Genomic DNA, 25,989 nt, shown 5'->3' with positions numbered 1-25,989 from the left:
ATGCCAGCTTAATTATCTCCTAATTGATACCTCCACACGGGGGACGAACGAAACCGGAACATCTCTGCCGCCTGGGAGCCTGCCACTAACAAACAGATTTAGAGCTAAAAATAACGCTGCCGTCGTGTGGCTAATCAACTTCAGTGCCTACCCGGGGTTAGGTTATGAAATTGTCTCGGGCTGGCAGGAGAGGTGGCGAGGGACCATGTGCAGCCGCTCGCTGCAGCGCGGGCCGCGCACCGAGCAGGGGCTGTGGCACTCACAGTGCCCAGGCTTGGGCAGCTGCTGTGGTGCCCTATGTGCCAACCCCATGAGCCTGATGCAGCCCCTGCAGCTCGCGAGTGCTGCCAGCCCCGCTGCCCCAGGGGACGCTCCAGGTGAGGCCGAAAGCAGCCGCAGGGCTGCGCAGTCACAGTGTTTCTCCAGCCTGCGACGCGGACACGAGGCGTCAGGCACGTTCCTGTCATTAGGGGAGGCCGAAAGGCAACCGCGTAGCTGTGTGTTATAAGAGACCTTAAGTGCCCGGTACATTTCTCCACAGTGTACGATTTTTAGCCAGCCCAAGCGTCACGTTCGGCACCTGCATGGGCCTTGCAGCTCCCTGCAGCTACTGCACACCTCAGGATCGCTCACCCTGCTTCTCTTTACAGCAACACACACAAAAATAGGCCAAATGGCCACAGCGAGCCCAGTTCTTTTAAATTATTGTCATCTTTATTTTTTTCCACATATGTGCAAACAGAGGAGATCGCGATGGTGGTGTTCTTAAAAAAACAAAATGTATTTGCATACATTTCCCTATGTACAGGTGAACAGCCACAGGTAGAGTCTTCTTTTGCACAGCAAAAGATCTAGAGCATTGAGACGGGGAACAGGAATGGAGCCCCAAAAAGGGTCTAAATTAAAAATAATAATAATAAAAAAATCACAACAGTGCAAACCTCTCGGACACGACAGCACGATGGAGTGACTTTAATGTAGAAAACGGCCAGGCTCCCCCCCTCGGATGTGAAATTTCTAACTGTAAACAAGGCGCAACACCTCCCCCCCACCCCCTTTCCCCGGGAAAGCTATTCCAGGAATTTGGCAGATCTTCAAGGGCTGTGCCGGAGGTAAACAGCCCGCAGCCGCCTCCCGGCGCGGCACCGCCGCCAGCGGCGCGGGGACCGAGAGCCCCGGCGGGCACCGGGGCGGCCGTGCAGGCCCGGCGGGCCGGGGGAGCCGGGGCGCTCCCGGCGGCATCGCGCACTCCCGCCGGGAACGGGGGGGACCGCGCAGCCTCGGCGAGGCCAGAGGGACCCGGGACGCTCCTCGGGGCCGAGTACCTCCAGCAGCACCGTGGGGGACCGTGCGCTCCCGGCGGGAACCCGGGACGCTCCCGGCGGCATCGCGCACTCCCGACGGGAACGGGGGGGACCGCGCAGGTTCGGCGAAGCCGGAGGGACCCGGGACGCTCCCGCGAGGCCGAGCACCCTCAGCGGCACCGGGGGGGACCGCGCGCTCTCGGCGGGACCGGAAGGACCCGGGGTGCTCCCGCGAGGCCGCCCAGCCTCCGGCGGGGCCCAAGGGGACCGCGGCGGGGCCGTGCGCTCAGCCGCTCTCGGGGTCGCCGGGGGGCGGCTGCTCGGCGCCGTTGCAGGGCGGGCCGGCGCCGTCCTGCCCGTTGCTCTCGAGGGAGGACTCGCTGCCCGTGCTCTCGCCGGAGAGCAGCCGCCGGACGCGGAGGTCGGCGCGCAGCGAGCGCAGGTCGTTGCCGAGGCTGAGCTCGCCCAGGTCGCGGAGGAGCTGGCCCAGCTCGGGGCCCTCCCCGCGGCCGGCGCCCTCGGGCTCGCCCAGCGCCTCCAGGATGTCCTCGCAGTCGCAGTGCATGGCCCGCTCCTCCTGCTCCTCGCCCAGCAGGTCCTCGGTGATGGAGCCCAGTTTGGGCGCGCTGCGGCTCCGCTCCACTGGCGGTTTGTAGCAGCACTGCCCGTTGAGCAGCTTGCGCAGCGGCACCAGCGGGATGCTCTGCTCGCCCACCAGCTGCTGCTGCTGGTGCCGCGCGTCGTCCCGCTTCTTCAGCCGGCGGAACTCAGCCAGCGCCGTGGCCGAGGTCTGGTAGAGCAGCAGGGCCATGGCCTTCGCCTTCTCGGGCTTGGAGACGAGCACGGCATGGCAGCGCAGCATCACCGCCTTGTGCTTCAGCTCGTGGCGGTAGATCCAAGCGAAGACGCGCGGCAGGCGCGGGTCAGCCACGCAGTAGGTGACCCGGTGCAGCAGGTAGAGGTGGCCAGGCCGGCGCAGCCCCTTGTCCTCGGCGTGGGCCATGCGGATGCCCTGCGCGCTGATGGTCAGCTTCATCTTGGTGCCCTGCCGGCCCGCCTCGCTCTTGCTCCAGATCTTGCAGACAGCCAGGTCCGTGCAGCCCTCTCCCTTGGACTGGATGGTGGTGGCGTTGCCCAGGTAGAGCACAGTGTACGTGGGGTCCTCGCTGGTCACGCGGAATTTCCTCCTCTTGGAGCGGAACATGCTGCCCACGCGGTGCAGGGCGCTCTCGGGGCAGGCGCGGGCGAGCGAGGTGAGCGCCGAGTAGTGCGCGCTCAGCGCGTAGCCCTTGGGCTTGCTCTGCCGCCGCTCCTCGCCTTCGATGAGCTCGAACTTGCTCCTCTTCCAGGGCAGCATCGCCCCGCGGGGCCGCGGCTACGCGCCGCGGGGCCGGGCTCGGCTGCGGGCCGCGGGGCTCATGCCACGGCAGCGGCGGCTGCGCGGCCGCCCGCCTCACATCCTTGCGGGCGGCGGGGCCGCCCCGGCCGTAGATATAGGCGGGCGCCGACCCTCCGCGGGCGCGGAGAGGGGAGGCCCCGCGCGCGCGCGCGTGCCGAGGGCGGAGCGGCCGCCGCCGCCCGGTGCCCGCGGCCCGCGGAGCCGCCGCCGCCGCCGCCGCGCTGCTCGCCGCCCGCCGCTCTGCGCCGCCCGCCGCGGCGTCCCGGCCCGGCCCGGCCCGGCCCCGCGCCGGAGGGCGGGACGGGGGCGGCCCCGGCCTCGCCACCGCCCCCGGCCCGCCCCGCCGGGCCCCGCGCGCCGGGCGGCTCCCGGCTCGAGCGCGGCCGCAGTGTCGGGCCCGGGCGGCGCCTCCGTGCAGCAGCTGCGGCGGCGGCTCCGGCAGTAACCGCAGCCTCTGGCAGGGCGAAGAGAAATCCCCGGACTGCAGCAAGCAGCGGTTCGGCGTTATTTAAATGCACGAAATACCGAAGAGCAGCGTTGTTTAGATATTTGGAATACGCACACGCGTGTGCAAACTATTGGACGAATCGTTTATAGAGTCTAGCTCAATTAAAACTAATCCGTGTGTTGTTATTATTTTTGATATTATTATTATTGCATCATGCCATCTAGCAGATTACTTCGGAACTGCAGGCAACCACAGCGGCCAACATCAGTATTTAAGGCATTGGACTATTTGCTTACATTTCGAAAAGAAGCTCCTTATTGGAGGGTATGTTTTAAAATGTGGTCCCCTCAGGCTGAACCAGGGCTCCCAGCAGCTCTAGGCGGGACGCACATGATAGTGTGTATCGTTTTCAGTGGTGATGATGGGTGTGTCTGTAACACCTTGCGCTTCCTGCCTTTGGTGGTTCTAGCAAAGCACTTTCCGAGCAGCAGAGAGGCTGCTGCACTCCCTGCACAGCAGTGCATTAACCCCGCATTCCCCAGGTGGGAGAAGTGAAGCACAAGAGCTTTGAGAGCCCTTGCCTGGAGAGCACTTGAGCACTTGCATGAACCTGGGTAAACTGGCAGGACAAGTCATTGGCTTAAAGCCCAGCACACTGCGGTGCTCCTTGGGGCTGACGTGAGGGCTCAGCACCTTGCTGAACTGTGCCGTGTGCTGTTGCGAGGTTGCAACGGGGCCGGAGTGGGTCTTCCCCCTGCTCACGATGCCCAGCAGCAGGCTGCCCGCGGGCCGCTCCGTGTGTCCGCCTGGCCGAGCGGGGCCATGCGACACCAGAGGTCTCATCCCCTTCCAGACCTTACCCCCAAGATCTGTCGGTGCAGGGGGCAACAGAGAGGATGTGCCAAGCTGCCGTCCACAGCCCCCAGGTGTGACAAACCGGAGGATTATCCTGCGAGTCTGCAGGATAATCCTGCTGCATGGTGGGGAGTTAAAGAGATTGCTCTGTGCTGCTAATTCACTCTGTCTCCAGAACTGCTTTTCCTTTCCAATCTAAAGCCCTCAGGCTGAAAACTGGAGTTCCACACACAGAAGTCGAGTGGCTTAGGGTGACGTGTGACATCCTCACAGACAGTGTGATACTCTGGCCAGCAGAGAGCTGACTTCTCCCCAAGCGGTACTTTGCTGAATGAGCCGGGCTGGAAGCTGATCAGCTCCCATATGGCACCTGTGGCCTCTCGCTCGGCTGCCTACATTTTCCTGAAAGAAGCCTGTGATCTGCAAGCCCAGAGAGTGATCCCAGCAGCTTCTCTGAGACATGTGGGCGCAGTGGTGTGCTCCGTGGGAGAGGGCCCTGCCTTGCTGAAGACCTGCCAGCTGTGGGTGAAGCAGCCCGGTTGGTGTCTTGCAGCTCGGCGTCTCTGCAGGCACCTTCATTCGGAAAGGTGAAAATGAGCAGGAGTGAGGGGCATCTCCTGCACGGCCCTGACCCACCACGCTTCCGCGCAGCTCTGCTTTGAGAAGCCCAGCAGCAGGCCGGGAGGTTGGTATTGTCACACAGGTGCCACCAGTAGTTACTAGAATGGAGCTATTTGCTGAGTGGAGCTGAGTGGAGCCGGACAGGTGGCTATGCCACCCTGGTTGGAAGGAATCCGGGAATTCTGCTTTGAGAAGCCCAGCATTTCTGAGCACAGCGGGATTGCTAACATTTCTGTGGGAGAAGAGCACTTCACAAAGTAGTAGCCTGTAACAATGAGGTCCCAAATAAAATGCTGAACATTGATAATGCCGAGCTGGGCTGGAGAGCTACGTTGCTGCTGTAGTGCTTTTAGCTCCATGGTTGATGTCACTGGGAGTCTTTGTGAAGCTTGGCAGCCAGGAGGCCTGGTCGTGGGGGTATTTCCGTGACGAGCGGTGCTGTGTTGCACTGCCTGGCAGGGAAGCTGAGACCCAGCAAGGCAGGGGCTGCCCAGCCCCTCTGTGAGCACAGGGCTCTGATGCCGCTGGCGAGGCGGCCGGGAGCCTCCTCTGAGGGAGCACGTGCTGTCTGGCCCTGCAGCAAAGCAGGTAACGCACTGGCAGCTGCTGAACATCACGAGCCTCCCTGCTCCGCAAGGCGTGGGAAAGTCTCTCCGATATAATCTCGGCCTAATGGCCCAGCCTAACGCGCATCGGGCCTGGCCTTGGCGCAGCTGCCCCTTCCTGCTCCCTTCCACCTTCCTTCTCCTTGGTCCCCTGTCCCATGTCAGAGGTCAGGGCTGCATCCCACAGGGCAGCACCCCGCGAGGGCCTGCAGGGACCCTGGCAGAGCAGGCCTGATGCGAGGTTCCAGGAGCACTAGTGACAGAGAGAGAACGTTGTTGTGGGGGGGATATTGCTGGAGCAGCACGTCTCCTTTGGCATGCCCTTTGCAGTGCTGCTCTACTTGGGGCTTGTGGCTTTTTCTGTCTCCTAACCCTAAATATAATCTCTGTCATGGCCAGGCGCTTAGCCCACCATGTACTTTTGTCCCCCACCACTGGGAACAGAGCTGATCCCAGCCTTTGTGGATGGGAATGAGTAGAAGGGAAAGGCACTTTTTCTGCCTGAGCAGCATGCTCTTGAGAAGTGCTTGTATGGAAATACCATAAGAATTAATGGGAATGTATGGATTTCATCAGTGAACAAAAGCATTGAGCCTTTCTTTTTTTGGATGGCAATAAATCCAATCTTTCTGCAGCAGCTGAAGTGGCACTGTCGAAGTGAAACATTTCGAGCAGTTATTTCTGTGTTTCCAAAGCAAATTTTTTTTGAACATCTGTGCTGTAATAAACGATAAAGTGTCCTTTCTGTTCCATAGTCGGACAAAGACACCATTGAAATGCCAGGATTTCCTAGAGTACGGAAGGTCTGGCTGGGACCGAGTGCCCTGTGGGCAGCAGCGTGGGGTGTGAAGTGTGCTGAGCATCTCCGAGCCCCTGCTGTGCTGTACACGGTGCTGGGGTAGGGAGCGCTGCTGGCGCTGTTGTCCCTCACTCGCCTCCTCGTGGGCTGCGGGGGGCTCTGGGGCCCCGTCCCCTCCAGCCCTCCCTCCTGACTGCTTGGAGTGGAGGGGATTTTCTGTCCTACACAGGAACTGCTGCTGAAGGGCTTCTGAGCCCAGCCTGGAGAGATGCCCTTGGCCTGTGTGAGGAGCGAGCGCACCTAGCGCTGATTGCTGCTCTGCCCTGGTGCATCGGGAGGGACCAGCAGCCCTGCCTGCAGGGAGAGGCTGGAGGAAAGTGGGATAGCAGGATGGGGCAGCGCTGGGGCTACGAGGAGCCCCGCGGCTCAGCAATGGAGCAGCTCGAGCGGCCTCTTGAGCCCCTGTTTCAGGAAGCTCGTGCAGTCTTGCTGACTCAATTCACGGCACCACTGAGCAGCAGGGCCCGCCGCAGGTGGGGTGCCGCCAGTGGCACGGGCTTGTGATGGACGGCGGGAGGTGACAGCCTGCAGAGACGCTGTCGGCAGCTGCATGGCAGTCACGGCATGGGCGCCTGGGCCGTGCTGTGGGGGCAGCCGTGGGGCCGGGGCCGGGCGGTGGCCGTGCTCGCTCCGTGCCCCGGTTGTTGTGCAGCCTCCGAGGGCAGGCACAGCCGCTTCCTGCGCCAGAGGCCGCGGCGCTTCCTGCGCCCGCAGCTCTAATTAGAAGGGCTGTGGGGTGGGGGGTGTGGAGCCTTCCTGCCTGGGGCCTCTTGTGGCACCCTCGGTGGGCGCCCTTCGTCCCGCTGTGCCGGCGGCACTTGGGCTCACGCAGGATGCCTCAGCAGCCGGGATGCACGGGTGGCATCAAGGTGGCATCTCTGGCCACCCCGACCTGTGTCCCACGTCCCGACGCAATGCCCGTCCATGCCAGCTGCCAGACAGCGAGAGCTGGAAAAGACCCTGACGGCTTCGCGCCTGGTGCTTCACTTTGTGCTTTCAAAGATACATGCAGCCTTCCCTAATGAACCTTCCCCTCCACCCTGCCGGGCAGGAAGGAGATTTTATCTTCATACCCTTGGTACAAAAGCAGAATCTAAAGCACTCACCTGGAGGCCCAGCAGGGTCAGGACTCAGCCTCCTGCCTGCACCCCAGTTTTGGGGCTCACTCATGGTGTTGGTTGCTCCCAGGCAAAAGCCCTTCCCCAAAAGAGCTGGGGGGATCTCTGTGAGGCCCAGGAGTGACTTCCCCATCCCCAGCACCCCAACCCCTGCCCAGAAAAGCCCAAAGCCGCTCTGTCTTCAAGCCCATCTCTTCCTGTGCTCATTACACCCTTCCATCCACAGCCAAAAAGGGTGGGATTCAAACAGGAGGAATTTTGCACAGAGCTAGATTGTTTGGGGGTTCTTTCAGGGGCGCTTCTAGGGCGTTTCTTAATATATCTGTTCATCAGGATCAGGCTGGTAATACCACAGCATCAAGCCTTGTGAAACTACGTGAATAATGAATAGCCATCACATGAATATTTTAGAGACACAGTCCTGAGCTTTCCCAGAGCTGCCTTAGAGGAAAATGGGGGAAAAGTTGTCCAGAAAGAACAATGTTTCCTTTAGGCAAAATATGCTGGTGTCATTGGCTTTTGAAAACGAGCTGCTGCTACTAAATAATTCTCAGGATTTGCATCAAAAACTGGAGTAGTGGTTTTGCTCCAAGGCAAAGAAGTTGGGAAGAGAGCCAGTCTTTTTGACATAAGAAGATGATTTCACCGCACTAGAAGGACTTTTACTTCATCCATACAATGGAGTTTTCAAGAAAAATTCCACAAGCTACGGCCCCCTTCCAAAGAGCTGCAGTACTTGGCACTCGATTAATGAAGTTAAAGGAGCTGAGAGAAGGGCTAGTGCTGCACAGGTGGTGCTTTTTCTCCCAGGACAGCGCTGCTCTCCAGCCCAAGCGCAGGTCTGAAGGCTGCGGAGGGCTTTCCTAGAGCTCAGCCTTAAAAACGAGTCCCACAGTGAAACCCGCCTTTGCTTGGGACCACAGAGTAGCTGCTGCTTCATATGGGAGCTGCCTGCAACTCAAAAAGTTCATGTGCTTATCGGCCACATACCTCTCTCCTCCGCGTTCTCGTCAGCCGTCTGAGCTCTTGGCCTGTGCACACACGTACCTGGCCACCTCTGTGCAACTCTTGAGACAGTATCTCTTCTTCAATGGCCATTTTCACACTGTGTGATAAATCCATACATGAATATGTTCTAGGGGAAGCAGATTGTCGGGTTTGAGTTTAAGCAAAATAAATATTTCTTGCTTAGGTAGGCACAACAGAATAACAAGAGTGGGATGAGGAATGTTGCAATTAAGAATAGGCAATTAAGAATCTAACTGAGACTCAGATGTCTCTATCACTCAGATCACCTAATCTATATCTGCTTCTGCATTGTTCTGCCCAAAGTAATCCTTGCTGACGCACTGTTTGCTGCTGGCATCAGCAAACAAAAATAATGCCTTAGCGTTTACAAAGCTTCCAGAAATTTATCTGTTGCAAAAATGAAGGCAATATGAGCATTTCTTCAGCAACTCCCCCTAAGACAGCAAATAATATCGTCAGTGACCAGCTTTGGAGCACTTAGGATTGGAAACAAGGAATTGTCACAAATTAACAATACATGGGGAAAAAAAAAATCAATCAAAATTCATAGCTCTTCACTTTTCCCGTTATTACCAAACCGCCCTGCCTATGGGGATGCACACAAAGGGTTGCAAGCCACTCCTGAGCAGCCGCCTCTACCAATCCGTTTTTCCAGGGCTCCAGCTCAGTGTCTCTTCCGCAGGCAGCTCACGGGTCTCAAGCTGGAGCTCGCCATGCGTTTGCACATGGGGACCAGCCCCTTGGCAGCGCTTGGAGGCCGCAGACAGCCCGACGGGCGCCCCACGTGCTGATGTTGCCGGCCGTGCGGAGCAGGGCCGCCCCGCAGCCCGCGGTGGCCGCTCGGCGCTGGTTGCTCATCACGGGCGCCGCGCCAGGGCTGCGCGGAAGGGATTAAAGGGTTACCCGCGTCCCTGCCCAGCCTGGGAACGGCATCACGCGCGCCTGGGGTGTCGGGTTAGAAGTGCTGCCAGACCCAGGCGGTGGGGAAAGGCTGGGCTGTCTGGCTGTGCTGGTTGGTGATTATGCGGTGTAGAAGGAAGGTAATTTTTAACTGAATTATTAAAGAAATGCAATAATGAGCACTTATATTGTTGCCTCTGTGCCTGTATAAAGGCCTGAAATGGCTTTATTAAAGCTATGACTTGATTAAAAATGAATCTATTAAGTCTCTGTGTGCTGTCTGCAGCCGATCGTCCTTCTATTGAAGCTCCTCATAAATGAAAACACAAACACTGGTTTCTCTTTCATCTTTCTCATTTACCTTTTGGAAGAAGAGGAGAGAATGGGACAGGTTGTGTATGATGGGAGAGCTGGAAGGAGCATGGCAGAGATTCAGATACAGTCTGGGAAAATTATGCTGTACAGTTGCCGACACCATCAAGAATAAAGGAATTGCTTCCTCATTATAACAAATATTTATCATGGGGAGGCATTGGGTGTGTGAAGCACGAGAAAAGATTGTTTATTTTCGCAGAACCCACCAGATTTTCTATGGGGACTGGGTTTTGGAGAACAGCAACCACAGCTTAGATAAGGCCTTAGTGCAAACGCAGGCAGTGCCTGTGCGTTCAGAGGGTCAGCTAGATCTCTGCGATTACAACGGATGCACATTAGAAAGTTACAGTGAGAAATGTCTGGCCTTAATCCAACACCCATAAAGGAGAAATGGTGCATAAATCAGGTCGCCTTAGAAGAGCAGTCCGGGTTGTTTATTAATTTACCCCTCTCTCCCATCTCATCCCGGGTAGGGGCAGGAGGTGCGTGGGGATCGAGCTGGCCTGGGGACAGAGGGAACCCTTGTGGGATGGACACACAGGCACAGGGCAACCCATGTGGGAGAGACACAGACACGCGGGCATGCGGGCACGCGGGCACGTGGGCACAGGGACACACGGACACGCGGGCACGCGGAGCCGGCGCTGCGGGGCAGGCGGAGGCCGCGCGCCCCCCCGCGGCGGGCGGGGCCGGGCGCGGCGGCGGCGGGGGAACGGCGCTGCCCGGAACCTTGTTCCGCGGGCCGCGCGGGGCGGCGGAGACTTTAGCGGAGTGCGCCGCCGTGCGCAGGAAGCGGCGTGGGAAGGCCCAGGCCTGTTTCGGGCGGCGCTCCCGGTCCCGCTCCCGGTCCCGGTCATGGGCAAGAAGCGCGGCGCGGGGCTGGGCCGCTGCCTGCTGCGGCAGCGGGGCCCCAGCCGCGGCGGCGCCGACTCCTGGGTACGGCCGCGCCGGGGGCTGGGGGAGTCCCGGAGGGGTCCCGGCCGCAGGCGGCGGGGCCCGGGCCTAGCACGGTCTTTTGCCCGCAGCTGCACGTCGGCGAGCTGGGCGGCGAGCGCGGCGCGGAGCGGCGGTCGGCGGCCGAGCAGAGCCCGCTCGAGGAGTTCCTGGCCACGGCCGAGCTCGCGGGGACGCGCTTCGTGGCCGGTGAGCGGCGGCAGCGGGTGCCAATGGCTGCTGTCGGGGTCGGGGGTTGGTGTCGGGGACAGCGGCGCCGTGTGTGACGGCTCGTGCTCTCTCTCGCCCTTCCTGCAGAGCGGCTGAACATCCAGATTGTCTCCGCGCAGAGCCGCACGGGCCTCCTCACGGCGCAGGAGGCCCAACGCGTCCGGCAGCTGCACGCGGAGAACCGGCAGTTCCTGCGCATCCCTCGCAGGTAAGTTGTGCCCCCACACGGGCCGGGAGCTGCTGAGCCCTGCTGAGCCCAGCCCTTGGCCAGCTGCAAGCCAGGGCGCAGCCCTCGCTCCCCCAAACAGGGCTTGTCAAGGGTTTATGTGGGCCTGGTGTAAGTTGCAGCCACGGGTGCTGCCAGCCCTGGAAGCGCAGGATTCCTGCTCGCAGCCTGGTGCTCTCTGTCCCCGGCTCGCCTGCTCTGGCAGGTCTTTCTGCAGCTCTGTGCTTGGTGCGCAGAGAGGTGAATTCCCTGTCTTGGACATCCTGTAGACACCGGATGGGAAAGGGCTTTGTGAGCCCTGTTGTGTATGGAGTAGTGTCGCATCTCTTTAGATTGCGGAGTTCAGAGAGAGTGAGGTACTTGGAGCTGCTGCAAATGGGCGCGTGTAGCTGCAGCCGTCTCCGTGCAGCTGAAATGTGCATTGCACGTGCCCTTCCTGCGAGTCGCTGCAGCAACACTGCTGGTATCACTGCACTAGAGCCTCTGCCTGCTTACCCTAAAACACAATCCTTACAGGCCGTACTGGGATAGGACAACCAGCGCGGAGGACCTGAAGCAAGCCGAGAGGGAGAGCTTTCTGGAATGGAGGCGACAGCTCGCCCAGTGAGTATCCTGCATGTTCCTGTGCTAAGAAGCCAGTGGGATGTGGAGATGAAAGGAGCAGGCAGTCGTTTTTTTCCTTTCTGGGCCTGTAAGGATAATTTTGTCAGCTGCTCCCTGTAGTTCGCTTGAACATCTGGGCATCCCAGCCACATTGTTTTGCTGTGTGTACATGTTCCTGCAGTGCAAGGCTGTGTCTGCCAAGCTGGCTCTGGTAACAGTGGGTCCGAGCTTTTTTCAGAGCTCTTTCAAGTAGTGTTTTCCAAATGGTTTGTTTCTACCGAGTTGTCCTGACTGAGTAATAACTGCTGGCCTTTGGGATATCTCCTCTGATCTGGTCGCTAGCATGTCCCTGAAACACCAGAAGTTGTCTGTTGAAGAGCTTTCCCCTTTCCATCGTTTGTCACTTCTCCACTAGTATGGTCAGGAGCATCGGCACCGTTTTACGTAGACACGTGGTTTGTTTATAAAACCATCAGAAATAGAACAGTAGAGTCTGATTTTTTTGACAGCTTCCTTGGAAGGTCTTCTGGATCTAAGAAAGTGTTGCTGTCACTTGCTGATGTGGCCTCAATATGGTATCTTTTCTCTTTTTTTCTATAGCCTGGAGGAAGAAAAAAATTTGATTCTAACCCCATTTGAACGAAACTTAGAATTTTGGCGTCAACTTTGGAGAGTCATTGAAAGAAGGTAATAAATATCACACTTTGTTTTTGAAAGGTATTGTTTAATATTTGTTTCCTGAATTGAAGCAAAGCTTTGGAATCAAGCATTAAGCATCCAAGCACAGGAAAAATAAAATAGCACAAGTAGTAATGTTTCACTATCAGCTCTGAAGCGTTTCTGTTCTGAAACGGTCAAAATATGTTGTTGGAAAGAGCAGCAAGTAGCAGTGCAGTTCAGGCTCTCAGCCTTGCAGCTCTGCTCGTAGGTCACTGTGTGTGTGAATCTCTGTCGACTCTGCTGCAGCTGCAGCTCTGGCCTCTTCCAGCACCTCCGTGTGGGAGCTGCCTTCGAAAATATCGTTTGCCAATATTAGTACTTGTCCCTCTCTCAGCCCCACAGCTTTACCATGACGTCTTGGGGTAGGAGACAAGGGAGAACTGAGTAACGTTTGGAAAGAAAGAGCCTCTTGGTTGTTGGCTGCTTGCCATGCAAAGAGATTGCAGCAGTGTACAGAAGACAACAGCCTGTCACAGCACAGAAATAGCCTTGTTTGCTCCACAGAGCTCCAGTACAATAGGAGTGCTATCTGCTCCTTTAATTTGACTGAGGCATTTCATTTCACTAATAATTAAATTTGAGATCATCTCTTCTAATATTCTTAAAATTGAAAAATACTTCACCAGTGAGGTCATGATGAGCTGATCCTTTCACAGATGTGTCTTTGTATGGTCTCACTGGGGTTTTGGCTGGGTGACAGCTGGGTAAGGAGCATCCCCTACTGTCTGTCATGATATGGAGGGTATCATACGACTGGGACATGTTAGGAATGCATTACTACTTGTATTGCAGCTCTTTATTTGTGGTAAGGTGAGGGTGCAATCTCAGAACAGAATGGGAAGTCATTCAGTCTCTTACCTTGCTAGATAGATTTGATCAATTATCAGCTTTTCCTTGTGTCTGCTCTAGGCTAGTTCCCAACACTGTGTCTCCCAGTACCATGGTGTCAGTCTTCTCTCATATTGATCTTCTAATTTCTGTAGCCGTTTAGCACCTCTTTGAACCCTTGTGGCCTATTAAATGATTCCCTCGAGGGATTTATAGATATTTGTGTGCAGCTATCTGCCTACTGAGGCTTAAAATTCTTACAGTCCACCCATATTGTTATGAAGCTGTTCTGAGTCAACAGAAATCCCTGCCAAACAAATAGACCAGCTTGTAACAACCAGTATATGTTATCTCCTTTGAGAGGTTCTAATGTAAGAATGCTATTTTTTTTTAATCCTCCCTTTCTGAAAAGGAAAAGGGCTCCGTGGATGCCACTGGTGCTTGAAGCTGATGCATTTATTTTGCCTGTGGAGGGGATGAGTCTTGCTCGTATATATGCTGATAAAACTGGTGCCCGGATTTGGAAAGATGGCTCCTTAAAGCACTCTTGCAAGGACTTGCTTGCATGGGGAAACAATTGATCTATTGAAGTATGAGACTATTCTTTTGCTGTTTGATATTTTTAATGACAAGAGGAGCACAAATAAAATTTTCAAGATTCCAGTCAAGAAAAGCTTAGTATCTATAGGTCATTTGCAGGGGATAATTTTCTATGTCTGCCTCTGTGTGAGGGGGAGAATGGTGTTCTGAATGCCTTGGAGAAAAACCCTCTCCTCTTCCTTTCCCAAACCACTGAGTTGCAGTTGGGTATGCAAAGGGATTGAGATGAAATTGCACTATTACAGCTTTCACACTAAGTGCTCTGGTTCTGCTACCTGCAGGATATCTCTAATGGTACGTTGACTGGTGAGACTTGTGCATTTGCTTTCCTTCTCCCTGCCTTACAGGAGAATTAGCCAAGTGAGACGAGCTGAAATATTTTACAGATATACAGGCTTGTGGGGTAAGCGTGGCTCTGTTGGGGCACTGAGAGGCTTTGTTAATTCAATAAAGATACTTAGCATGGTAATGCAGTTGTCAGTTAACTGTTAAAACAGTTAAACAATTAAAATTTATGACAAACCTAAAAGCAAATAATATGCAATGCCTTTTTGCAGTCTTTGTGACTATGTAAGAAAGGGTACTTAACGAGGCTTTCTTTTATTTTTCCAGTGATATTGTAGTGCAGATAGTAGATGCTAGAAACCCTCTCCTGTTTAGATGCCAAGATCTGGTAAGCAAACCACCTTCTTCAATGTTGCCTTCATTTTATTTCTGGTAGTTCATGCCTAATTGTTTTTGTAAACACACAGCCACCTAATACTTTGAAGCTCTCCTGATGTTTTGCCAAACCGGATGCCTTATTTATACAAGTGTTCCAGCATCATCAAATTATTTTTCTTTAAAGCTTTTTGATAACTGATGCAAAATATATTGTTTTTGAGGCAGTTTTGCAGATAAGCTGACTTTGTCTTCTTTCCTATTACTGAGGAAACTTTAATTATAGCAGATACCAATCTTTTATTTCATCTTATGTTGCTCCTCATTACCTGCTTGAAGCATCCACACTTAGAGACATTAAGTTCTGTTCTGTTTAACAACATAATTGAATAAAAATAGATAACAGTTACTGGTCTGAAGGAGAAACATCAAGAGCTATTGAAATGGCGACCTAGGCTATAAAACACCACATTGCTGAATATAAGTTTACTTAAATAGTTAAACTGAGGTCCTTGTGCTGTGAGGTCCTGGTTACTACCTCGACACGATGGAAGCAGACTAGGTGTTTGTGCACATGCCAGCCGTGACCTGTATTAGGTAGCTGCATGCTCCAACCTGTGCCGGCAGCTCCCTGCTGAACACCTGCTCCTTGCAGCCCTACAAGCAGTGAGCTTAGCTGCGTTCCTGTGGAGCTGGATGGGGTAACTTGCCTTGCTGCTTTAATACCATGTTATGAGGGGGAGCCCAAGTCGGAGTACTAACTAATCCTTTTTTTTTCTTTTTTCTTCAGGAAAATTATGTTAAGGAGGTCAGTAGCGACAAGGAGAACATGATCCTGATAAACAAAGCAGATTTGCTGAGCGAAGAGCAGCGGGCTGCTTGGGCACATTTCTTTGAGAAGGAAGGTGTTAAGGTGGTGTTCTGGTCAGCCTTGGCAGAGTGCAGCCGGCTGGCAGGAGAAGCTAAGGTACCTTAGAGAACATGGATTGACAGCCTCTGGTAACTTGATTTGCAGTTATGCTCATGGTATGACTGAGTTCATTTCTAGGAAGGTCACAGCCCTTTTCTTAGAGAAGCATTACTCTAGGGACCTATGCAGCTGTAAAACAGCATTGTGTTAGATTCAAAGGCAAAAGTTAGGAGGGTAAAATGGTAAACAAAGGGTTATGCCCTTCAGTCACTATTCCTAGTGCTCGTGATTTTGTTTTCAAGACTAAGTAAATGATAAATTACATTGAACTAGAGTGTGACCTTGGGGCTAATGCTGAATAGCTGCGCAAACAGCCCTTTCAGATCTGTTGGCAAATTCTGCATCTTGTTTAATGATTTGGAATCCTTTCTAAGGGGCGTGCTCTAGGGAACATCCCTGGGGTGGAGGGGATGTTTCTTAAGAATTTTTCATAGTTACTTTAGGTTCTGTCTTTGCCTAGTGGAACAAACTGTGCTATTGCTGCTTCAAGTTCCATGTAAATAATAAATGCCACCTTTAGGTTTTACTGGTTTATTTTGGTTATGGAATATCCCATATCACTTTCCAGACATACCTGGTCTGTACAGCTGGCTCACAATTCTCACATAAAATGCTTGTACAGATTGATTTTTTTTTTTTTAAGCAAGACCGAAAGGGGTGAATTTGTTGTTTTTTAGGGGTAAAAGAAAAGTCAAAAAAAAAGTCTTGAAGAGGTCTTTTTAAGCGTAAACTATTTGCAGCGAAAAAAAATGTGAAGGGTTGGTCTGAAAAATGAGACAGCTTGAAAAAATGCTAATGACATATTTTGACTTGAAACAAAAAATATATATATTTTTAAGTTTTTCTTCCATTCCTATTACTGAGCACACTTGTTAATTTTCAGGAAAAGAAGTATTTTGTAGCCTCTGCTGCTGTCACCATTTATAATGTTGTTCTGTGTTCACAGTTGTGCTTCTGGAGAAAGAGACTTTCACCATGAAGCTAATGCTAATAATTGAAGCTAGTCTTGTGTTTAAATTTCACCTGTGAAATACTGTTCACACAGGAACTAGACCCTGAAGATGTAGCAGAGGACACAGGTGATTCTGAGGATGAAAGCTCCAGTGGAGAAGATGACGACAGACAAGATGGTGCAGAAAGCACATGCACAAATGGTGCTTTCCAAGCTGATAACGGAGTGCTGGTCAGTGATGATGACAGTAGTGATGAATATGAAGACTGTGAAGATGATGAAGAGGATGCCTGGCAAACCTGTTCTGAAGATGAAGGTGGGGGCAAAGTAAATACTACTGCCCCCAAAGCTATGGAAGACAGTACAGCTGGTGCTGCAGTGCAGTGTGTAGTGCAGGAACAGAACAGGAATATCAGGAACTTCAGTCATCTAGTACAAAGAGATGAACTGCTGGAGATATTCAAAACTATGCACAATGGACCAAGGGTGAAGACGGGGGAAGTAAATGTTGGGCTGGTGAGTTGAAGCTTGTACTTGAAATGGGACTTGCTTTATATGAGTTTTCATTCCATTTGCCTTCCATTTGAAATATTCACCCTATAGTGCCTTTTTTTTCTTTTTTTTGAGGATATAAAACTAACAAGTAGAAATCACTGAGGATTTTTTGCATAAATTAATTTTACAGGTTGTTGGAACTCAATGTTCCAGCACTCCTTGACTTAATTGTTAGTATTTTAATAAAATACCTGGGTGTCAGAGCTCTACAGGTCTTCTGGCATAACCTTGTCTAATATTGGTATTGTTCTACTTTGTCATATAGGTGGGTTACCCAAATGTTGGGAAAAGTTCAACTATCAACACAATCCTTGGAAATAAGAAGGTGTCAGTGTCTGCTACGCCAGGCCGTACAAAGCACTTCCAGGTATTGCTAACAGAGAAGGTTGATTTCCCAGCTTCTTCCCCTCTGTTTCTCAGAGAAGTCATGAGATAGTTGCTACCATGTGGACTTGCTGAGAACTCTGCCAACCTGAACTCTGCATTCAGAGCTGAGTAGTAGGAGGGAACTTGGTGTATATCATTTGAAACTTGAATTCTTGCTTTCAAGCTGTTGCTGTAGTTTGAAAATGACTCAGGAGAGGTGCTTTGCAATGGCAAATATTTTCCATGTCTTGTTTTTAGTGAAGTAATTTGGGCCTCCTTTTCAACACCACTCTTGAGGAGAGAACCTCTGAAAACTGCTCCTCTGAATAGCTGAAAGTCAAACTTTCAAGCTGTCCTGCTCCTTGTGCACAGTTGGTGGCCTGAACAAGTTCAGGGTTATTGTTGCTGCTGTTGTCCTGCTGATCACACTGTTAATTTTGGGGTGGTGAGGCCAGCGCTGTTATGAGCAGCATTTTCACTTGTGTAGCCTCCCACCCTTTTGAAAAGGTCAAATGCAATTAAAGATTTCTGGAGTGTTGATTCTTCTGATAGGTAGTGGCCCCTCAGGCTAAACAGCTGAAGCTCTTGCTGCCCCATCAGACACTTTATTCATGAACCTCGGAAGTTCTGCTGTCTTTCACATAAAACTTCCTTAATTCGCTGTCTTGGGCAAGGTCTGTTGGTAAAGTTTCTACTTATTCTTATCTGCAGCTATGTTTCATCTGCACATCTAATTTATTTTATTTTATTTGTTTGTTCCTCTTCCCTGCATGGATGCTGACTTGCTGTGGTGACCTCAATGGTTATTGCTGTGTAGACCCTGTATGTGGAGCCTGGCCTGTGCCTCTGTGATTGCCCTGGTTTGGTGATGCCCTCCTTCATCTCTACCAAGGCAGAGATGATTTGTTCTGGAATTCTGCCTATAGACCAGATGAGGGACCATGTCCCACCCGTTTCTCTAATATCCTTTGCATGGGATTTTTAAAGGTGTCTGAAGGTGTTGGGTATGGAATATAGCATGGTGTATGTTCCAGTTCTGATGAGCCATGTGTGCTAATGTCTTGAAGGCTGTGGGGATGCACACTGGTTAAAACAGGCCTGCTCTGTTGGTCTTGCACCTCCTCTTTTGAGTTTATCCCATTGCTAGATTTGCATCTTTTCTGTTTGGTGAAAAAATCAAAAGTTACTCTTAACACATGTTCTTCAAGTTACTAAGGGAAGATTTCTTGTGTAGCACAAAATCATCTTGGTTGGCTTCCTTCACTAGCTTACGTTTGCCAGCATATCCCACGAAACATTTTGGAAGCAACCTATGGAATAAATATCATAAGACCCAGGGAAGATGAGGATCCAGATCGAAAGCCAACCGCTGAAGAACTGCTAACAGCATATGGATGTGAGTGCTGACCCCTTTAAAACCTATTCCTATGGGTTGCTTCTGAGCACAGAACTCTCTTTATGCTAAGTCTGACTCAAGTTGGTCGTGTATTGAACTTCCCTGTTAGGACTTAAAGGCCAGTTATCGAGGGAGGGGTATTAACAGCTGAGTTCGTGGTGTGTGTTGTAGTGGTGCTTTTCTGGTTTCATCTGACAGATGTGATTGTGATCAGAAGTTAGTGAAAATGCCTGCCTGCCTGTAGTGTGATGCATTCTCGAAGCTACCAGTGGTTTTGTGGCACTTGCATCCTTCTCGATACCTCCTGTTAACCATGCCTAGAATTAGACTTGGAAGAATGCAGGGAAGGTTTACGATCTTTGTCTCATGCCCCTTTCGACTTTGAAATTTTATTCTGTAATGCATTTAATCTTCTTTGGCCTTAAAAGCTAAGATTAATAAAAGCCAACAGGTTTTGAAGAGTAGGGAGATATTAGATGGGCTAAGACGCTTCTACAGTCTGCTCAGAGTTAGCAGAGTTTGATTTTCTTCCATGCTTCCACCCGCTGCAAGCCTCTTTCTGAAGGAGGTTTTGTGAGATGGTAGAGAAAATGTATAAGTTGTATATAGTATTTGTATACTGTATTTAGGTAGTCAGGAAGTATGTGTTCACTCCTTTGCTGTACTGACACAGAATGTACTTCTGGATTTGTCTTCCAGGTATGAGAGGCTTTATGACAGCTCATGGACAGCCAGACCAACCAAGATCTGCTCGATATGTATTAAAAGATTATGTCAGTGTAAGTTCTTTCTACTTTGAGGTTTCCTTTCCCTGACAGGAGGTAAATTAAAGGTTTTTCTGGTGCATGGAGGAGGAAAATACTATATTTTTAAAGTTTAAAACAACAAATGGGATGTCTGATGCCAATTAAAAAAACGCGTGAATTGTGCTAAAAGTACCAGCTAAATAAATTATTTTATCTCTAAAAAAGGCAGCAAATGTCTCAAAGTTAATCCATATTTACTAGCTGGATCAGTATTTGGTTGAGGACCGCAGTTCTATCCTGAGTGCTGTAATCCTGCATTCTTCTGCAGCACCTTCCAGCAACTTTCTGTTATTTTCTGGCACTCCTGAGAGTTTTGTAGTGTACTTGTTACACTTTATCCAGTTGCAAAACAGTACTTTTGAGCAAAATAGTGCTTTAATTTAGAAGTGGTGACCTGGTTGGGAACAGAACGCAGGTGTGCTGACGGTTGTTCTGATGTGAGCCTCTGGACTTTGGGGCCTTTTTTAGCTTTGGAATTGATCTTTCCTCTCTGGGTATTTCTCTGACCTTTTTTTTTTGTGTGTGTGTGTGTGTATGTTGATGATAACTGTATCCTATTGCTTTCATAGGGGAAGCTGTTATATTGCCATCCACCTCCTGGTGTTGATCCAAATGATTTTCAGCACCAGTATGAAAGATGTCCACACAGATGTCCAGAGAGCATAAATGTGCAGGCCAGCATAAAGATGAAGCCTGAGAAGAATACCAAAGTGAAACAGATTGAAAATGTGGTGGATAAAACTTTTTTCCATCAGGTAAATTACGGAGGAATTTCTTTTGGGGTTTTACAGCAGTATGGGCTTGTCACTGGGAAAAATAATTTTGGGGAAGGGATGCTATATTGAGGTAAAAATGTTAGGTAAAAAATGTGCAGATTCCACAGTATTTAAGAGCTCTGTTTTTTTGTTCTTTTTTGTTATCTCCTAAATCACTGGGGGAGTCCTAGGCGACTGACAGACTAGCTAAGGAGGTGCATAGAGTTGACCTTAGAAGGTCAGCAGGGTGACGTTTGTCATTATGAGCCTAACATCGACCTTGGACAAAACGGAAGCATGACTGGGAAGGGAGAAAAGCAAAGCAGGGCGTGTGATACAGCAACCAACAAGGAATGGTTGGTCTCGTTGTCCATGAGCCCGGGCAGTGGGCTGTTCCCAAAAACTATGACCTGAAAAGAATTTTGGGGATTGCTAGACTTCCTCTGGGTGCACAGAACACCAGCATGGCTGGCTGTGAGCCCCCTCAGTGCCTCGCACACTCCAGACTTGAGCAGGTTATTTTAGTCCCTGGTTTTCACAGACACCAGATTTGTGACAGACAATTTGTGGTGTGCAGAGCAGAGGCTCTGAGGCTCAGTTGTGGAGCTGTAGCTAATGTCTGCAGAAAGTCAGTGTCTTGTAAACCTTCCGTGTCTGCTTGCAGTAGCAGTGGGCACTGAGGATGTGGTGCAGTGGAGCATGGCTGCAGGCAGGGCTGGGGAGACTTTGACTTCAGTGCACAGCATGACCTTTCCTACACCTCTGGAGCTGGGATCTGGACAGACCTTGTAGGGTTTGAGCTTACCTGTGTCTGATTTTATTAGTTCCTTATGTTTAAATGTCTTTTCACTAGTTGCCAATGACTGTTTCTACTTCCAGGAGAATGTTCGTGCTCTGATGAAAGGTGTACGGGCTACAATGGGATACCGGCCTGGCAGTGGCCTTGTGTCTGTGACTGCACCCAATGCTGGGAATGTTGTAGGAAAACCCTGGAAAAAACATGGAAACAGGAACAAGAAAGAGAAGGTTCGCAGGATCACTAAGCACCTGGAGGCCTAGCTGTGGTCCTGTTTGCTGGTCTTCCCAGGTCAGGGACTGCACTGTCTGGCATGCATGAGTTGAGGAGGAAGAAGAGAGTATCACTAGTTCACCTGAACTCTGTGCTGTGGACTGCCCCAGGGAGGGGATGAGAACCCGCTCTGATACTTGGAGCTCATCATACTTGAGAGGAAAAGAGACCTGGCTGTTTGGGTCTTCTGGAGATCAGCCAGCCCAGGCAGTTGGCTATTGCTGAAAAGCCCTTTCAATGGGAGAAGATAAAGGTGCCATGTCAGAATGGTTTTTCTTCTATAAAGGATGTGTTTTATAGCTGCTGAGATCAAATAAAGCCCTGTAAAACTGATTAAAATGTTTAAATAGTTGAATCTAAACAAATGATATTTGTTACAATTCGAGACACTATCACTGCTAGTCTTTTCTAAAAAAAGAAATTGTTGGTTTGACAGAACACTTTAATATGTTGAAAAATAAGTAAAAGGATCTTTATTGCTCTCTTTCCTGTCCGCTCTACCAATCCTACTTTGAAATCCTGTACTGAAACCAACCCCTGTGTGATCTGTCAGCCAAAGCCAGAGCAGAGCACTGTGAACTATGATGTGATTATGTCAGTGCAAAGGAAAATGCTGCTTTTATGTCCTTCACGTTGAGCTAGTATCACTTGTTTTTCTGTGTGACTTCTTGTTGGTGTTTTAAAGCGCTAGCCGTGTGTGACTGGCAGAATCTGGTGCTAATTTATCCTAAAAACATATCTGAGTTTCTGTATGCACTTGTGCCTCTCTGAACTGTTATACAGTGATCCAGTAGCAAAAGCGTCACAATGCCACGTTTTTACATGTGCATCACTATTTGACTAAAAAGACTGTACTGATTTGAGAGATGCACAATCTTCAGAGATGTAAGTTCGATTTATTCCTTGGTTGTCATGCTGAGGAAATGTTTGTGTACTTGGTCAGTGCTGTTCACCCCTAGCCCAGCAGAGGCAGTCATGATAGTGCTGCTAAAGCTTGCAGAGCTGTCACTCGTCTCTGATACAAAGCAGCGTTTGCTTTTGTTTATTTGTACTTTGTATTTTCCAGGCCTTAAGCATGGATGGATAGACCAAGGCAGCTACTAAGCAGAGCCACAGCAGACTCGGGGCGTGCGGACAGGCTGGTTTTTGGATTGTGACCCTTTGTCTACTTGGCCAGTACAACCAGTTTCAGTGCACTGCATACGTGAAGGGTCCTCTGACAGCAGAGCTCTCACCTTGGCTCCGCTGTCCCCTTGAATCCCTCCTCTGAAGTTATTACTCAAGTTATTTTGATACTTCTTTTATATTTCCCTCCTTTTAAAGCATTTTCACTTCTTAATTCATGTTGCACATACCTGAGTTTTCTTCTTTGACATTCCAAACCTGTTCATCCCAGCTGGATAGAGTTAGATCTCCATGAGCTTCTTGATGGACTGGCCGTGTCCTGGTGTGGTTCCCTCTCAAGTCCCACAAATAACCAGGACCTGGTGCTGTGGATGATTCTGCTGCTTGCTTAGAAACCTTTGGCTCCAAGACCTGCCAAACCACTTGTGTTTGTGTGTGTGAATGGAGGATGGTGTAAATATCACTGAGCAAAGGGTGTTTGCTCAGCTGCGTTTCATTTGAATTACTACTGTGCTAGAAGTCGCTTCCCTCAATGAAGGAGGGCCCTGAAGAAGAGCTCTGGAGCCAAAGGCTTGTTGCTATTTCATGCTGCTATTGAGCAGCAGGCAGACTAGGTAAGTATGAGGTAGGTAAGGATATGGCTAAATTAATGCTTTCCTGTGGGATTTTGGTCCACATCTGAACCACATCTGCCCTTGCTGGGGAATGCCGGGCTGGCCACGGTGGCTGCTCAGTGCAGCTTCTAGGAGCAGCTGCCAAGCGAGGGCCACGCAGAGACTGCGCTATTGTGAGTGCTGCCCACAAAGGCCGAGCTGTGCCCGGGCAGCCACCTGCCCCACGAGCCTCTGCTGCTGCTCCGGCTGCCTCGGCACGAGTCGAGATTCCCGAGTGCCGCTCGCTTGGGAGCGCCTGGCGCATGCCCAGGAATGCGCTGGCTGTGCCCAGCTCCCGGCTGCTCCCTGGGGCGTGCGGCACTTCCTGCGCTCTAAGGGTCTGTCTCTCCCTTCTAGGGGCTTTGCTTTAAGGACAGGTGTTTATTTTTCTGGCTAACATAGTCACACATTGTACTGATAACTGCTGACAGAGTTGGGAGCCAGTTTTGGAAATTTAGGAATTTCATCAATATGTTTTCAGCAGAAAACTAAATTGTTTGAAATTTTTACTTCCTGCAGGAGATTTCACAATAGCACCTGGCTTCCTTCAAAGCAGAATTTAAATCCACTCTCTCTCTTAGGCTGTGATTACATTTTTTTAATTTTTTATTATTTGCAGCTGATTGGGCACAGAGGTGGCTCAGACAGACCTGTAAAAGCAGAACCAAGGGATAAATGGGCCCGGTCCTCCCTGGGGAGGAGCATTCTGGCATCTGGCTGTGCAATGCCAATGCCATCTTGCAGTGTGTTGCTAGGTGCACTTGTGTAAGTAAGGAATGGCGCAGGAATGGGTGATAACCAGCCACGTTTCTTTGCTTGAAGCACGATGCTGTGCCCGCACGTGGACGTGGTTGTTGTCCTTGCTGTGTTTTGCCACGTGCGCCGCAGCCCGGTGCTTTGCTGTCGCCCCAGAAATAAGCGTCCCAGCTCCCTTATCCCACTCTTGCTATGGCAGAACCTCAGGGCACTTTGCTGATCCTGCCTTGCCACCCAGGCCCTGCCAGGATGAAGCCCAAGGACTCTGTGTGAGCTGCCTGGTACTAAGTTGTACCAAGTCAGAGTCGGACAACGCGAACTTTCGCTGTGTGCCAGGCAGCATTTCCGTGTTCCCCTCCAAGCTCTGGTTCCACCAAGGAGAGAGGTGGCAGCCAAGGGAGAGCGCGGTGACAGTGTGGGCAAGAGCCAGGCTGCCTGGTGGCCCTGGCGGGGTCCTTGCCTTGCTCTCCAACTCCCAGGGTTGCACTGGGGCCTGTGATCTCTTCCCTAACGTTCCAACATGAGGGTCCATGAGATGAGAAATTTGGGGCTGGGCCTCCCGCAGCAAAGGGGTCTCAGCTGGCTTGCAGTCCTGCTGCCGTGCAGCCATGGGTTTATAGAGAGGAAGGAGGCATCAGCAGCACGCAGATCCTCAGCTCCTGCAGTTCTCGGTGCTTACAGCTACAGGGATCTGGCTGGCTGGAAAAGGCTCTCCTCAGCGGATGCCATTCAGAGGCTTCCCACACGTGTGAGCTGGCATCAGGCTGAGATCACTGTATAGTCATTGTCACGGCCTGTTCCAAAAATACTCAATTATTTCCCTGCAAGAGGCTGAAATCCTGCTTTTCTGCCGTTAGGGGCCGGCCTTTCCAAGCCCAAGAATAACTCTGGCCAGAGCAGCAACCAGTCCCCAGAGCAGGAGCCCTCCATCATTTTCAAGCTAGGGATCCCCCTGCAAAGCCCCTGGCAGAGGTCTGGGCACTTTCAATACGTGTGTCAGTGGCGAGCAGTATGTGAGCTAGTTGTTTCTGGACAGTTTCTCAGAGACTTTCTCAGACAATTTGGGGGGAATAGCCCACACTGGCAGTTGAAAACAGTTGTGGAAGGCAAAGCAGCTCTTGCACTGGCCAAGTTAGGAGCGGTGTCCAGTATACTTCTTCCAAAATCTAAGTGCCTCTTCCCTGATCGTGCTGAAACCCCATGGCAGAACAGAGCATGTTTCTGTGTCCGTTTCTGTGTCTGTGACTTGTTCTTTCTGTGTGCTAGATTGCATTTTTTTTTCTCTCTCTGCTTACAGCTCTCTTCTGTTTCCATGTGCTTTGTGTCAGCTGGCCCTAGCACGTTCCTTCTTCCCCACACACATGTGAGGAGCAGCACTGTGCTCTGTCTCCCTACTCTTCAGCATGGCAGCTCTAGTCCAGGTTGTTCCCTGAGACCTTTTGCAGCAAAAATATTGGGAAGTCTTAAACTTGAAACAGGTACGGAAAACTGCTGGCTTGCTCTGTGCTGGACTGCTGGAAGTGAGGCAGGGACCAGCTCTCCAGCAGATCCCAGAACTTAATCTCTCAGTGCTACATGCCTGGGGTGCCCGAGAGAAGCTTTAAGAGAGGCTGAGGACAAGAAGAAAAGAAACTGTTCAGAGGAACTCTTTGTCATGATTCTGTTCTTGTTGCAGTTATGGGAAAGGGGTCTGCCCCTTGCATTGTATTGGCATGAAAGGGCTTCACTTGCTGAGTGCGGTAGCTTGGGTTTATATTGCTGGAAAGGAGCTGGAAATGCTCCCTTGTGAGTCCCAGCCCTTTGTCACTTTGGAGTCATAACAGTCCAGACAAAGAGACAGAAACATTTTCATGTCCCTAACGGGAAGTTACTGTGTTCTTGTGATGCTTTTGCTGCCTGCAGAGAAAAGAAAAAGGAAGCTGAAAGTCTCTAGAGCTGTTTTCTGTTGAACTGAGTTAGTGAAATGCTGAGTGTGACCTGGGACTTCAGGTCAAATTCCCTCCCTCCATCCCTTCCTCTTCTATTTCTCTTTCTCTCTTTTTTTTTTTTTTTTTTTCTTCTTGCTTCTGCCCCTCTAGCTACATTTGCTCTTTTGGGCAAAACCAAATCCTGGTGTCCCTGGGAGGGAAGGGACAGAGGAAAGGCTGTCTGTGCTTGGTGGCTCTCAGAAGTGGCTGTGCTCATGGTGGTGCAGGTAGATGCTCAGGGAACTTGGGCGCATAGGTCCTAGGAAAAGGAGATCTTCTCTCTGCTGAAGCACCCTGCAAATCAC

The 25,989-nt window shown here is 51.2% G+C and overlaps 2 protein-coding genes across 2 annotated transcripts; one reads left to right on the top strand and one right to left on the bottom strand.

The window, feature by feature from the left end:
• Window positions 1-1,580: 1,580 nt before the first annotated feature.
• Window positions 1,581-2,763, bottom strand: FAM43A (family with sequence similarity 43 member A). Its single transcript, XM_010226743.2, has one exon. It carries the CDS (start codon window positions 2,659-2,661, stop codon window positions 1,591-1,593), a length of 1,071 nt encoding a protein of 356 aa, XP_010225045.2. The 5' UTR covers window positions 2,662-2,763; the 3' UTR covers window positions 1,581-1,590.
• A 7,605-nt stretch (window positions 2,764-10,368) lies between these two features.
• Window positions 10,369-21,669, top strand: LSG1 (large 60S subunit nuclear export GTPase 1). The gene is made up of 14 exons (XM_088525589.1): window positions 10,369-10,449; window positions 10,500-10,656; window positions 10,765-10,885; window positions 11,420-11,506; window positions 12,107-12,193; window positions 14,267-14,327; window positions 15,105-15,281; window positions 16,330-16,752; window positions 17,057-17,158; window positions 17,975-18,118; window positions 18,430-18,553; window positions 19,253-19,332; window positions 19,929-20,114; window positions 20,994-21,669. The coding sequence occupies exons 1-14, from the start codon at window positions 10,369-10,371 to the stop codon at window positions 21,171-21,173; spliced, it is 2,010 nt and encodes a 669-aa protein (XP_088381715.1). The 3' UTR covers window positions 21,174-21,669.
• Window positions 21,670-25,989: the final 4,320 nt, after the last annotated feature.

This window comes from Tinamus guttatus, unplaced genomic scaffold, assembly GCF_059628265.1.
Source record: "Tinamus guttatus ecotype Peru unplaced genomic scaffold, ASM5962826v1 Tinamus_guttatus_pri_ptg000227l, whole genome shotgun sequence".
NCBI lineage: Eukaryota > Metazoa > Chordata > Aves > Tinamiformes > Tinamidae > Tinamus > Tinamus guttatus.
This window is presented reverse-complemented; position numbering and strand designations above follow the sequence as displayed.

Excerpts from the sequence above, each read along its gene's own strand:
- FAM43A (XM_010226743.2), bottom strand. The coding sequence starts at position 2,661 with ATGCTGCCCTGGAAGAGGAGCAAGTTCGAGCTCATCGAAGGCGAGGAG.
- LSG1 (XM_088525589.1), top strand. The coding sequence starts at position 10,369 with ATGGGCAAGAAGCGCGGCGCGGGGCTGGGCCGCTGCCTGCTGCGGCAG. Across the intron at positions 10,657-10,764 it reads GGGGACGCGCTTCGTGGCCG|AGCGGCTGAACATCCAGATT; the intron begins GTGAGCGGCGGC and ends CCCTTCCTGCAG. Across the intron at positions 15,282-16,329 it reads GGCTGGCAGGAGAAGCTAAG|GAACTAGACCCTGAAGATGT; the intron begins GTACCTTAGAGA and ends CTGTTCACACAG.